We start from the raw sequence: 14,947 nt of genomic DNA, 5'->3' as shown, positions 1-14,947 counted from the left end.
TCCTTATTGTCAACACCGCTTTAATTACCTAATTGTAGTTTAATTATCACACTTAATTAAGTTTTCTTTACAGTAAAATATCCTGCATTCATTTTATTAAGCTAAGGCCAAGAACAGTGGACATCAACAGAGTTTGTTTCCCCTGAGATGTCATTTACTTTAGACATACAATAACCAATTGTATGATGGGTTCTGCTCCCAAGAAGAAAAAGGGTAGTTTGGTCATGACACTAAAATTGGAAGCTATATACTGTAAAAAGTGTTTTTAGAGTATCTTTTAGTAATTTTATTCAACCAATGGCTCAAACACAGAATCACCATATATTGATATATACACACTAAAACTCACTGGGTTAAAAATGGACCCATCGGGGTCAATACAGCTCTAGGTTAACTTTACCCAGTATCAGTGGGATGACTCTGCCCAATGATAGTCTTGTTTTTACATTACTGTTGGGTTACTGGTTACTGGGTTACATTAACCCAGTTTTGTGTCTGTCCTGTATCCCACGCTAGGTCAATTCTTAACCCAATGTTAATTGCCATTAAAAGTGCCATTAAATCTCCAATAAAACATATTCAAGCCCACTTGTATCCACTTAAAATAACTCACATTAATGTCAGTTAACGCCTGGTATATTAAAGGCCCAATTATACAGTAAATACCTAATCACACAAAGTACATAATTAGAGCCATCATATCAAAGTGACTGGCTGACCCATGATTTTAATAACAAGCAGAGTATCGATGAGATGTCTTGCCCTGACCGCAGATAGTATTTGTGGTAATTAACTCCCATTTATCTGAGGATATACTGAAATTGAGCTACATTTACAGTCTCTATGACACGTGTCTGACAGTGTTCGCTCTGACTCACCACTGGGCGTGGAAGATGCCATAGAAAGTTGTTCCCCGCCAGTCCTGGCCCGGCAGTGTGAAGACGGCCCTCAGGTTGTTGAAGGAGACGTGGCGCTCGGGGAGGGAGCACTCCAGACGGGCTTTCTGGAAGGTGGTCCACTTCTTCTGCAGGGTTCTGGTGCCACCCAAATCCCCCTGAGAGAGAACATATCAGGTCTTATGAGTGGCTGATATGGGTTGATTATATATCACTTCTTTTTGGATTCATTAAAGCCCCCCACCAGTCAAAAATATGTTTAGCTTATTGTTACTTCACTTGGATGTTTAAGCTTCACTGTGCAGAATGATGTATGTGCAGAGTTTGACACTTTAAGGCCGTCTTCACATTAATCTGTTTTCTCTGTGATCACTTGAGTCTGTTTGAATCCAGTATGCATGAGTAGTCTTGTGAGATCACAACTTCGGTAGTTTGGAAGCCAAATGTGGTCCAACAGCAGCTTACACAAATGTGATGTTGAGTGAAGGGCTCTTCATTGTCAAGCAGTTAAAGTTTTGAAGTGAAAAATATTTGCATACTCATAGATTCTGGATTTTTCAACTAGAAATAAATAATATATACATATCATAAATAATACATTTCAAGAATTTTTAACAAGGTAATCCAACTTTTTTGTGGGAAAAAAACATATCAGACACAAATTATTAATCAAAGTACTGTATTTTTTATATGCTTTAAAACTTATCTGGAGGGGATCTTTAATTTACCCCCTGAACTTTAATGGATCAAACCCTAGGATGGCCAGTTCAGGCAGAGATCTTTAAATGTGCTGTGTCACTCACACATGACACGGCATACTTAAACTTACTACAGGACTTTTTAACTGGTTATGAAGTCTCAGTTTATTACTAATACCTTTATATGACCTACATAAACAAACAAGACCGTCATATAGTTCAGCGCCATAATGCCTGCCACCAGGTCAGTTTAGGTCAGATTCCCTTTGAAATCAGACAAAACCAGCCGGTAGAAACACTACTGCTATTGTCCACAGCGGCCGCCAGAATCAACACAAAATAAACGTTCCTCGTAGCTGCTGATTTTCTTGGTCTGTAGTGCATTAATGTCTCACCTTGCTGCAGTGATGTAGAAGTGTACTATAGGGTGTGGACAGTACACAGTGACATCACTGTTGGGTGTGGCTACAGATGCTACAGAGCCCAACCACAACGATGTGGCTAGAGATGCAACAGACTTGAAGAGGGCAGTAGTACTTTTAGAGCTGGTATTAAGGTTACTCTTTAAGTTGACAGTACTCTGCTCACTTTCTTATTCTATTATGCTGCTGCTTATGTTGGATTTCATTAACCTCACATTCACCTCATGAAAGCTTAATATCATCTCTGTACATACATATACATATTCTTTATCTACATAATAATAAACTTATTATTATTATTATTACACTTATGCTGGAAAAAGTGTCTTAAAGAGTATTTAGATGAAATGTTACAGGGTACCATTGAAATGCAAGATAAAGATAACAAAAATATTCAATAATCAAATAAACACTTCGTTATATATATTGATGAGTAGTCCCTTTATATAGTATTCCGTAGGCTCAAAAGAGGAATGTCTGCCAGACACGTCTCATTCCTATTATCCTCAGTGATTGCAAAAGCTGTAAAAAACGAATTAAAAAAATGCAAATGCTCATATTACAGCAGTGAGATATACACATTGTGCTTCTGCTGCAATAGAAATAGCAGCAGAATGCGCTAAATTATTCACTGCTCTAGTACACATTGTGTGTGAGCATCTGCTTCTAATTTCATTCAAAGAGCTTTATTGTTCATCACAGCACAGACATTAAAGGGCACTTCCCATAAAACAGTGCATATATTGTACACTTAATTACACACATCTCTTCAGACTGTTAACAATCTGTCTCTGTTTTGCTGAGTTTGCCCAGATGATATGGTTGCATGTGTAACAAGACACTAAACCTTTGTTGCATTTACTAAAAAGTAATTGAAATCATGCAAAATAAAAACAATTGCTGTCCAAAATCACAAAGAGTGACTCTCCTAACAACAAGAAGCACCTCTGATGTTGGGCCATAATTACTGTGGTATATCAAACCTAATCAGTTATCCTAACGAGGTCATTAATTAAGCAAATGAATGCATTAATTACCAAATGGCTCTATGTCAATGTAATTGTCTTCACATCTTGTTAGTGAACTGGTGTTGAGCTAAATTCTGCTCCTCTCTCACTCTGTTGTGGGTCAAATTAAAACATGGGACAGTTTTTTTCTGTGTTTTTTACTCTGGATTTTGAAGCATTACACTGTAAGGGGCCAACTTTAAATGCTGTGTTTACAAACAGCAACGGACAAATCCTGGATAGTGCGCCTTTAAAGCTCCAGTGTGTAACATTTAGGAGGATCTATTGGCAGACATAGAATATTATATTCATAGGTATGTTTCCATTAGTGTATAATCACCTGAATATAGGAATTGTTGTGTTTTCGTTATGACAAACCAAACCTGTTTTTTGGCGAGTGGTATACACAATCTGTAACTTCACCACTAGATGCCACTTAATCCTACACACTGATCCTGTGAGCAAGTGAACAGCAGTACTTCCTGTGTTAGCTATCTAGAAAGCTGTGTTCTCAGGTTTGTCACTTTGTAGCTGCATATAACTGTAAAACGACTCTACTGATCGCCTCCTTATATAGGCATCTCCTATTTAAGTCTGTAAGCACCAAACTGTTATCGACTGCTGTCTCACATTATTAAGTGCTCTGAAACAGCTGCCAAAACAGCTGGAGAAAACAGAAAACAGCTGACTTGAAGCCAAGCTTGCATGAAGCTATGATTTTGAAGTCAAAACTTGTTTTGGGTTTACAAACCTGTCCCTAGTCGTATTCACTTTACAGATTGATTACTGTTTGAAATAATTTTGAGCTTTTCCCCTCAGTTTTGTCACAAAACTTAAAAACAAGGTAGTTTTAGGAGATTCCTAATAGAATCTGTTCTGATTATCAGCTGGCGTATTACCTTGCAGACGCGGGCCACCCTGGCCACAGTGAGCTCAGTGTCACAGTCAAGCTCCAGTGCTCGCTCACTGAAGAAGAAGTAGATCTTGTCGTCGTCCCCCTCTTTACTGCCGCTGCTCTCCCTCACCAGGGCTGAACCCACAAAGTCCGGCTCTGCACGCATGAACACACACACACACACACACACACACACACACACACACACACACACACACACACACACACACACACACACACACACAACGCACACAGAAGAGCAGCATCAGAAAGTGCATTTACACACCAAAGTAAAGACATGCATCACAACAGAACAAATAGACAGTCTCAGCATGTAGGTGTGTGTGGATGCACACACGTATAGACACACAAGCTTGACACCTCCATCTCATTCCCTGCTGCCCCTTCTCACCTCTCTGTCTATTTTCTTTCATCACTCTCTCCTTCGCCTCATCTCTCCTCCAGTCATTTCTCGATCTCTGTCTCTCCAGTGCTTCCTATTACCTGTCCATTTTGTGTTTCTCACTTCCTCCCATCCTTCCCGTATTTCTCAGATTCTCTCTGTAGCCAGTCCTCATTAGATTTTGAATCATGTGGTTTTTTTTTTTTTTAAAAAGGCCATATACAGACATTTTTGCCTTGGCTGCTGGGGTCTTTAAATTCAACAGTTTTTATGTATTTTTTTAAATTACAAGGACCCTATGTTTCCTTAGATGTACTATTTTAGTATGAAACACTGGGCATCACAACTGCCCATTGCTTTAATTAAAGTGAAGCTGGCTTTGTTGGTCTAAATTTTTTCATAAATCTCTGTATCAGAATGGATAATAAGTGGACATATCAGTCCAAACCTCAGCCTCATCTGTATGTTCCTCCTTCCTTCCCCCTCCATTTTCCATTCCCCTCACCTTTCCCTCTATCTTTTCATCACCAATCCTAATGTCTCTTCTTTCATCACCCATTTTCTTGCTGTGACTTCATCCTCTTCTCTCCCCTTCATTTCTCTTCAAGTGACTCACTCCTTTCCCCACCTCCTCCCCCCAAAAGATAACGATCCTTCGCTGTAGACGAGTCCTGCGCTTCATTTCCTGCAATTCATTTCTCTTTCTCTTGTTCTTTTGCATGTTTCTGGCTCTTATTTTATTTAAATGAAACTCTGTTAAAAAGAAGCCCCTGTTATCAACGTCTAATGTAATTTATTGTATCTGAATACATATTTAGTTTGTCAGTGTTGTGGTGTCTTGGGAAAAAATCTTAAACCTGAACTGATGCAGAATATTTTAGTTGAAGTACAGATGAACTGATATTTTCCCACATATTTGCTTCTGAATATAATGTTAGGATGCACAACTGACACACACATAGACAGAGTAAAAGTATAAGGAATGGATTGCTAGAAGTACAAACACTACTACGAGCTAGTACAAGCAGTTTAAACTAGTAGTTAGGAGCATATTATTAGCTATGCATTACCTGAGATAGAGTTACATTTCACAAATGTATCAGTTCGTTTTTTTTTATAAAAATAACTTTTTGTCATATTTGCGGTAATGTTCACTATATTCCTGACAGCAGTTCATGAGACAGATCATCGGTCAAAAAATCTGGTTCCTCTGGCTCTTTGTAGCGCTCCTAATGGTATTTGCAAGAATCCACTGGGCCTGAATGAGAAAAACCAATCAGAGCCAAGAAAGATAGTTGATTGTTCAGTCCTCCCAGGGGGTCAAATACAGACGCTATGGACTCTGGGAATGACACTGAACAATCAACTATTTTCAAGCCTCCAACCCAAAGAGTCTTTATATCTTTGTGGGCTCTGATTGGTTGTTCTTGTTCAGGCCCAGTGGATTCTTGCAAATTGTATCTGTTTCATCCTGTACTACTGTACAACTGTCAGGATACAGTGAAAGTTTCAGTTTATATGACAAAGAAATATTTCTATAAAAATTTGCTACTGCAGCTTTAAAGCCTGCGGTCCATTATTTCCAAACTTTCTCTGCAAATAACTGTTAAAACAAATCGAGTATTGACCAAAACTGTCAAAAATAAAAATGTCTCATGTTATTTTTTCTATCTATTCCTTCTCCTTTTCTTCCCTCCCTGTCTCTTTCCTTCAACAGGCAAGTTTACCACTTCTTTTTTTTTTTTTTTATACTTTATTGATCCCCTTGGGGAAATTGTTCTTTTTCACTCTTTTTTTTATACACACACAGGCTGAAATGCACACTTCATGCACTTGGACATGCAAAGAAGAGAGATATGCTAGAGTGATGGATGGATGGATGTTACCGGCGCACCATGAGCAGGTTTTGGGGTTAGGTTGTCTTGCTCAAGGGCACCTCGGCAGTGCACAGGCATCTCCCCAGCTACCAGTCCACGCTCCATATTTTGTGGTCTGTGGGACTCGAACCTGCTTCCCAAGCCAAGTCCCTACACACTGAGCTACTACCGCCCCTCTGTTTTTCTCACGTCCTTATTTTTCACTTACCATTGAGCCAGGCAGGCAAGTATTCACTCTTCATGCTGTAGTGCTGTCGGCCTAGGTTCCTCAGAATGACTGGCTCTGTACCCAGGAAGTTGTTGAGCGTTGCTGAGTAGAGCTCCTTATCTGTAGCAACAAAATGCAAGTTTAATTCGGTTTCTTCAGCCCCAATTGTACAGGCTCACAATGAGAGAAGGTCAGTGGTTCAGTGGGGAGACACAAAACAGAATGAGAGAATGGCTGCCTGTAGGTTCAGTGAAGCTGTTCACACTGGTGTGAATGCAGCATGTAAAGTTGAATTGGACTTCTGGACTCTCAATGCAATCGTATGGCTGGAAAACAGATGGGAAATGCTGCAGGAGCGGTTTGTGGAGATTTGATGGATATTTTATGCTTCTGTTAGAGCTGTAAAAACATGGTGTTGTTCACTGTAATATAGAGACTGCTCAGATGGAGCAAGATGAGCTGACTGTGTGCTGGGTATTGATATGAATGTCAATGTCTAATCATGAATTTTAGATTTAAAATGATCCTTAAATGATCATCACGCCCGTTTAGTAACACTATTTTAAACCTGTATTTTCTTATATCATATAAAAGTTAGTATATGGAGTACATGAAAACATGCACGCATCAAACCAAAGCTAAGTACAGTATGTGCACACACACACACACACACACACACACACACACACACACACACACACACACACACACACACACACACCCCACACACACACACACACACACACACACACACACACACACACACACTTTTACTCACCCACTATCAGGCCAGTATGCCCTTTGGCAGGGTCATATGGGCATTTACCCTTCCCATCTTCCAAGGCTGCAGTGTCGAGGGTAAAGTAGTCCGCGTTCTGCAAGCACACACACACACACACACACACACACACACACACACACACACACACACACACAAAATGAAGAACACAGGTGGTTGGTGGTCAGTGTGTATTATGGCCTACATGACATAGCTGCAAGGTCTGTCTGTCCATTACAGGAACCATAGCTTCACCCCTCACCATGTTGTCCTATCACATCAACGTCACATATGTGCACACACACACACACACACACACACACACACACACACACACACACACACCACACACAAAAACAAAGTTCAGCCTACCCAGCGTGAAATACTGTTTCCCCTTGCATTTATTTTTATTTTGTCACACAGTGGTCTTAGCTTGAGGTCAGATGGACATCTCAAGTTGACACCTGTCAGCGCTGGTCTTGCAATGAGTCACTATCGAGTAAAACAAACACACACACACACACACATACCTACACACGCAAACTTACCACATAGGTGCATTTGGGCTGGAAGGCGTAGGTGCCGCAGGTGTAGAGGAGCGTGTGGTCGTAGCTCTGCAGGAATCGAATGTAGTTGAAGCACTCAGTCTGTGAAGGAGAGAGGAGGAATTGTTAGAATGCGGCTGCATTTCTTAAGGGGGCAATCAGTGCTTCCACCATGAAGACTTTCAGTGTGCTCACAGGATTTAGTTTTACTCTAACGCTTCAATGTGACTTCTTTTAAATCCTCATTCACCTGACATGCCTCAATAACCTAGACACTAGATCATGTTTGCTGATAATATCCTTTTATTAAAAATGTGTGTGACTGAAAAGATCCTTCGACTGTGCTCTTTTTCTACTCTCTTTTGGGTGTACAAATAAAGACACTGAACATTGGCTGCAACCATATTTAAATTTATTATTTGTTTTGTGTATGATGCCGGTCAAATTAAATAGTGTTATACAAGTGTTCAGAGTCCTATTGAGGAATCACTTAATAGATGATGTAGTGATGCAGCCACATTATCTAAGTAACCTTTAAACTGAACAAAAAAGCAACAGATTGTTTCCATTCAAAGAATATGTGTGTAATTAAGAGTATAATATATGCAGTGTTTTATGGGAAGTGGCCTTTAATGTCTCCTCCGTGATGAACAATAATGCTCTTTGAATGTAATTGGAGACAGATGCTCACACATGATGCTAGCGGAATGAATAATTCAGTGCATCCAGTTGATGTTGCCATTGTAGCAGCAACACAATATCTGTGTCTCACGGCTGTAACACAGGCAAAATGATTTCTTTAAAATTCATTTTTACGGCTCCTGCAATCAGTGAGGATAATCAGGATGAGATCTGTCTGGCAGACGGGTCTCTTTCAAGCCCCCAACTACAATGTTACATAAAAAGACTAATCATTAAATATAACGACGGGCAGTGTAAACACCATATGGTTATTCTTGAATAATTAGCCAATTCCTGTATAACCATATGTATGCAGATGGACTAAACTGGACTACAGTAGCTGTGCAGAATAAAGGTACTTTTGGTCATTTTTGACTAAATGTTCTGCAATATATATATATGTATATATATATATATATATATATATATATATATATATATATATATATATAGAATAAACCTGAATACAGGCCATCACACTGTATTTTAAGAACCCCACCAAAAACTGAGAAACCATCGACTTTCAGCAGATGAATTTTGAATACACAGTTTTGATAAGTATTTGAAAATACTGCAGTATTTTTAAAGCTCCTGTTCTACTAATTTCTCAACATGCCTTTCTTTGGAGTCAGTTTTAGTTAAAGCAGTGTTGCTACTACTGCACTCCAATGAACTATTTTTCTTTGGTTTTAACCCACATCAAAAGTTAGTGTTGTGCAATGAGAGAAGTTTTAGCTCCATTTCCAAAAGCCGTGTGCTTCTATAAAATATTAAACGAGAATTCTTGTGAATATACATTACGCAGCCTAAGCAGAGAGAAGTTCTTGCTGAGAAAGTACAGAACTGGGGCTAGTTTACTCTCTGTGTTTACAAATGTGCCAAAAAGCTCACTAATTAACATGGTATATGCTGTTTTTTTTTATTCATTCAAAAAACAGAGTTGCACAGGGGTTATGTCCTGGACTACTTCTTGGCTGGGCGCACTGACTTCCTGGAGTTTTGATCTCGCTTCAGGAAGTCATTGTGCCCAGCCAAAAATACCAACACACTGCAAAATCACAACCTGTTTCTGTACATTTTGGTGTATCCTCAGGCTAGTTTTTACCTCCTCCATCCAGTCTGTATGCTATGCTAAGCTAACCAGCTGCTGGCAGTAGCTTCCTACTTAACAGACATGAGGGTGATATCAAACTTCTTATCTAATGTTAACCCTCGGAAAAACCTCAAATAAGCATATTTCCCAAAATGTACCTGTTCTCTAATGGTAAAACCATACTTATAGCTATATTATACATTGATTAATATAAGATGCATCAGCAGACACACTCTGCACCATTGCCAACACTAACTGCAGAGAAAGAAGTTCCTAAACAATGACATGGAGCTGATAAAAGGTAACTATGTATTAGCAAAAGTGTTTGTACTTCAGTTTTATTGTTTTTTATTGTATTGTATATTATATTAGTAAAACCTCAGAGTCAGTCTTTATCATATATAAAATTCTTTCTGGAGCAGATCTTCAATCTCTTTTTGATGTTCAAGACAAAACACTTCCTGAGTCGAGGCACCTTAAAAGTTGCTGATCCTAACCCTGTCTGGGAGATGCACTGTGTGCTAATGTAATGACTGGAAGGTTTCCAGTTAGAAACCCCAGACTGATTTGACAAAACGTAATTGAGCGAAGTGAAGTGAATTAATGCTGCTCTCATAAATTACTGTCTTATGCCCTTGAGCATAGCAGGTAACCCCAGCAAGTCTAAAATCCATATTACCTGGTTGTTCTTCCCCTTGGCAACACACTCTCTCTTCTTATCCTGCGGAGCTGGCCAGTCGATCTGGAGAAAAGAAAGAGACAGATTTGATGTGGTTAACATGTCATCTCTAGGAATGATGTTGTCTGCCTTTGGCCCATAACTAATACATTCTGCAAGTACAGTATGTATCAGTATATCATTTCATTCCTTGGCAGAGACCATAAAAATATTCACACTGTAAATAGATGCGTAAATGACATCACCTCATTTCTTTCTAAAAGGGTGCGCATGGCAAAATATTTCACTCTTTCCTTGTTGATTTTTGTGCTTGACTCGGTCGGTAGACTGCACCTTTGACCATTAGCTGCTGTGACTATGGCAACAGCCACAGACCCACGAAAACAGTACATTTTACAGGTACATTTTGATACTGAGAAATGCGAATTTTCTATAGGTGCTCTATAGCAGGCGCATAATGAGAGCAGGTGCATCCTTTTTATCTGCACAAAAAGGTACAATGTGGTTTCACAGTTACCATGCACTTAAGCTACACTACAGTTAAGTCAGTTAAAAGGGTCCACAAACTGAGCCACACAGGTGATGCAAGGAAAAAGCACGACTGCAGAGACTCTGGTTCAGATCCTGGCAGCGGAGCTCCTGAGTTGGCCCCATTAAATGCACTGTTAGTGGTAGGTAGGAAACTGTGCGGCCCTTACTGCAGCAAAATCCCCTAATGATTATACCATTGTTTAAAGGATCAAAGAAAGAAAGTGCACCATAATGTACTTGTAGAGCATACTGCTCCACTGACAAGCCTTTATCCTCTTAAAGGAACAACTCTAGAAACGTTTAAGGGGGAACCGATGGCCATTGCTATTTAGTATTATTTACAGTAGCTGCTTTTTTTTAATGACTGTGTGACACATGGCTGAACTTTGCTCTGTGGACAGATGTCCAAAATATGAACTGTGTTTACTAAGAGGTTTCCACGCCATTAGAAATGATTACACTGGTCATTACAGGCAGAGAGCTGCTGCAAATTCAGTATTAAACTCAGATTTACTTGACTGGATTTAAACCAACAGCAATCAAACAATGGGTTATTGCCATATACTGCACTGGTAGATAGACTGCAAAACTAGACTTATAATAAAGATTTCTTTACCATAATATAGTCTATATAAGTCTTTTGTAGCTAAGTTAGAATTCTCTGACTGGTACAGTTCATATTTAATATGATAATATTTCACTGACAAGAAGATTTTTCACCTGACCGCTTCCTACCACGGTCCCCAGAAGATTCCCATGGTCACTGTGGAGATGATGGAGTTTTAATGGTTAAGATTTAATAACTCAATTAATTATTAGGATCAGTGGCTGTGAAATATTACCTGAAGTATCTGTGATTTGAACTAATTCACTTTAGTTTTTTAAGGAAAGATTGGATAAAATGATGCATAGCAACCCCCACAGTTTATTGTGACTTCTAATTTGTTCTCAGGGGATTCTCATTAGTCACAGGCGCTGTCTACCTTATTATCTAATCCAAAAAATTCACTCTTCATTCAGTTACTCCACACAGATCATGTTTTGTACAAAAAATGATCAGGCAACAGTAAATTGTCAAGCAGTAGTAGCAGTGCAACGACTAATGGCCTATACACATCTGCCAAAATAAATGTCCTCTACTTAACACACAGCACTAATAATAAGCAACAGCTCTTAGATATTTCAACTCTCATTGAGAAAAAGGAAGAAGCTGGAGAAGAGCTTCGCCCCCCTTTAATGTCAACGGGTCCTCTGTGGAGTGGGTGGACAGCTTCAAGTAACTGTCCACATCATCGAGGGCCTGACCTGGGCGTGGCATACTGGCTCAGTGGTGAGAAAGGCAAGGCAGTGAGTGTTTCACCTCGAATACATGAGAAAATTCCGGGTATACCCTCGAAAACAGAGGAATTTCTACTCCTGTACCAGAGTGTGCTGTCGGGCAACATCAGGTATACAGAAACAGCATCAAACAGCAACGCAAGGCCCTTCAATAGAGTGGTTTGTTTGGTTAAAGAGGCGCTGCTCTACCCTGCCCAGATTTTCCAAGACGCTGTAAGCATAAGGCTAGGAGAATGATGATGATGAAGCATCACCTAACAGCCTTTTAACCTGGCTGTGATTGTGAGGCACTATTAAGAATACTTTTAACTTACTTATTTACTCATGTTACTTCCAAAGTAACCATTGTTACTTATTACGTGTTCTATCCTTTATTACTAGTCTATTTTTGTTGAACAAATTGAAGGAGCTTACGGAAATTCATTTCACTATGATTGTACTATATGATACTATGTTACAATTAAACTTGAACTTGAACTTTTGAAAATGAAGTGGAAACGTTTATTTTGGGAAGGACCTCAGCACTATTACACGGCCACTTGGTTTCAGCCTTTTGAAAGGCACGTGCTAATAGCCAATGTTTTATCTCATACATGCAAATAACGCAGTCTACACTTTAGCCATTAGGCAATGAATAAACATTATACTTTAAACTGAACCCTAGTTCTCAAGGGACTCAAAGTGCTGGTTTAAACTGTAATATGGTGTGCACTGACGGCCCTAAAAACACATTTGTAGAGCAGGAATAGGTGGATATTTGAACCAAATTCATGTAATTTGAAGAAAATCTGCAACATTTTGTACTTTTTAAAATGCTGGAGCAAAGTGAAACTGTTGCAAATGCAGTTGAAATTGTATCAGGGGTGTAAAAAAAAACTAAATAATGTAGAATGAAGCACTTCAGACACAAATGGGAGCTGCGTGTCAAAAGAAAAAAGTCCAAATCTTGAAGAATATCCCTAGAAAATATTCATGGAAGAAAGACAGACATGCCAGTAATGAAGAAAGAGAGCCAGTAAGACAGCGGCAAAGGAATAAAACAATAGCAGTTAAAGGAGGGGAGGAGGGAAGGGGGAGGAGGGGTGAGAGAGTGATGGGCAGATGGTGACAGAGGGGAAGGACTATTCCCTCGTCCTCGTGCAGTCATTTCTCTGTGCTGGCTCCTTCCCTCTACATTGCACACTGGGGGCTGACAACAGGTGGTCTTATCATTACTGTAAGACTCATAACCCTCACTCAAACAGCTTGTGCCTGTGTTGCGTGTGACAGAGCGTGTGTGTATGTGTGTGTGCATCTAATAACGGCTCATTACGGCGGTAAATCAGATAACAATCCCCAATCCGCCGCAGGCTGCTCACTACACATTCACTGGACTGCTGTAATTGTATTGATTCCAATATGGACCAATTATTGAGGGAGCAAAGCAAAACCAGATTGAGTCTCTAAGGCTTTAGCATCTCTGTATGTGTTAGTGTGTGTATATCAGGTCAAGTCAAGGGTATTTATGGGGCTCCTTTAACAAACAGGTTTGCCCCACAGAGCTACGCAGAAAAACAAGGTACACAAATTAAAACAAGGACAATAAAAAAACAACCTGATTGAATAAGTGGATCATAAACTCGGAGATACAGGGCCAAAGCCTGTGCAAGTGTATATGCAAGTGCATGTGTGTGAGAGTGCCTGTGTACTCCCACACATTCACAGTGGATATGTTTGTGCTGATAGAAGTGAAATACTGGAGCCAATAGCTATGCATATTACGATCTTAATACTTGGCAGCTTACTCACGCTATTACTGTTGGAGGCTTTTAGCAACAGATAACATAAATAACTTCCAAATGAAGTAATAACTTCTGAACTGAGTCCAATATATATAAAACCTGATCATGTAAAAACCCCTTCCCCGACTAACAAGTTATCATTTGATTATAACAGGTGTAGGTTTATTTTTTATCAATCTGAAGATGTTATTAACTTGTTTTTGTAGCAACTTTTAGTGATTTTCATGGTTGAACTCAGTTGAAAGAGTTCATGTATGGAGGCTAAAACTGTCAAAATTCTGTAAGGTTCTAAGTCTAAAAAACTATACATAATCATGCATCAACAATGAATATTGTTAGTTAAATAATTAAAATGTAAATAGCGATAAAGATATATATACCTTTAACCTCCATCAGCTGGTAAAAAAGCTGTGTGTGGAGAGCTAGCAACTAAAAACAGCCTTTTCCGACTAGCTTACTTAAGCAAACTTTAATCATTGAACTACACCAGCCAGTAATATTAATCATCCATATGCTGTACTGAATATTGCTGTAGCATATCTGTATTAGCTCATAGCAGCTGAAGCATTTTGAATGTCAAGCTAACGTTAGCAAAGTGCACATCTCTTCATCAAGGACCACATTGGAAATACGTACATTTCTTTTTACATTCCATTTTCATATAACTAACAATATTATTGAAGTATTCAGTTTTGCATTGTATGATAACTTGTTGTCAGTTCCAGGGCTCCATATTGGCCTACATAGTTTACAAAAAACACTTGGTTTGTGGTTGTGGTTTTTGGTTTTCTCTATTAAAATGAAGCTCAAAAATTAAACGAGGGTCAAACTAAAAGCAAGGCTGTTTTCTGCTTTTGGAAAAGTTGAAACACTGGAGGGCTCTTCACTAACAGCAGCAATTAATACATTTTATGATATGTTTGACCCTTCAAGGAGGACACTTTAATACATTTTGAGAAGGTATTAAATTGCTTGACGGTTTTTACATTATTAGCTTCTACAAGGCCTGAAGATTTAATAAAAGAAGTACAGGCCAGACCAATAAAACACCAAACATGTAGTATGACTCAGTCGACTCCATTATAGTATTATTTGGTTCTTTGATTATCTGCCAG

The 14,947-nt window shown here is 39.1% G+C and overlaps 1 protein-coding gene across 3 annotated transcripts in view; it reads right to left on the bottom strand.

Moving 5' to 3' along the window:
• The window catches only part of sema4c (sema domain, immunoglobulin domain (Ig), transmembrane domain (TM) and short cytoplasmic domain, (semaphorin) 4C), a 91,333-nt gene that overhangs the window by 13,412 nt on the left and 62,974 nt on the right, over positions 1 to 14,947 (bottom strand). For all 3 annotated transcript variants that reach the window (XM_051421384.1, XM_051421383.1, XM_051421382.1), the window contains 6 exons: positions 10,183 to 10,245; positions 7,733 to 7,831; positions 7,185 to 7,281; positions 6,407 to 6,526; positions 3,923 to 4,074; positions 879 to 1,054 (listed from right to left, as the gene is read on the bottom strand). In XM_051421384.1, the coding sequence (XP_051277344.1) occupies positions 879 to 1,054; positions 3,923 to 4,074; positions 6,407 to 6,526; positions 7,185 to 7,281; positions 7,733 to 7,831; positions 10,183 to 10,245 (707 nt within the window). The remainder of the gene's footprint in view (positions 1 to 878; positions 1,055 to 3,922; positions 4,075 to 6,406; positions 6,527 to 7,184; positions 7,282 to 7,732; positions 7,832 to 10,182; positions 10,246 to 14,947) is intronic.

This window comes from Dicentrarchus labrax, unplaced genomic scaffold (genome assembly GCF_905237075.1).
Source record: "Dicentrarchus labrax unplaced genomic scaffold, dlabrax2021, whole genome shotgun sequence".
NCBI classification, from domain to species: Eukaryota; Metazoa; Chordata; class Actinopteri; family Moronidae; genus Dicentrarchus; species Dicentrarchus labrax.
Note: the sequence above shows the minus strand (reverse complement) of the source record. Positions and strands in the feature narration are given on the sequence as shown.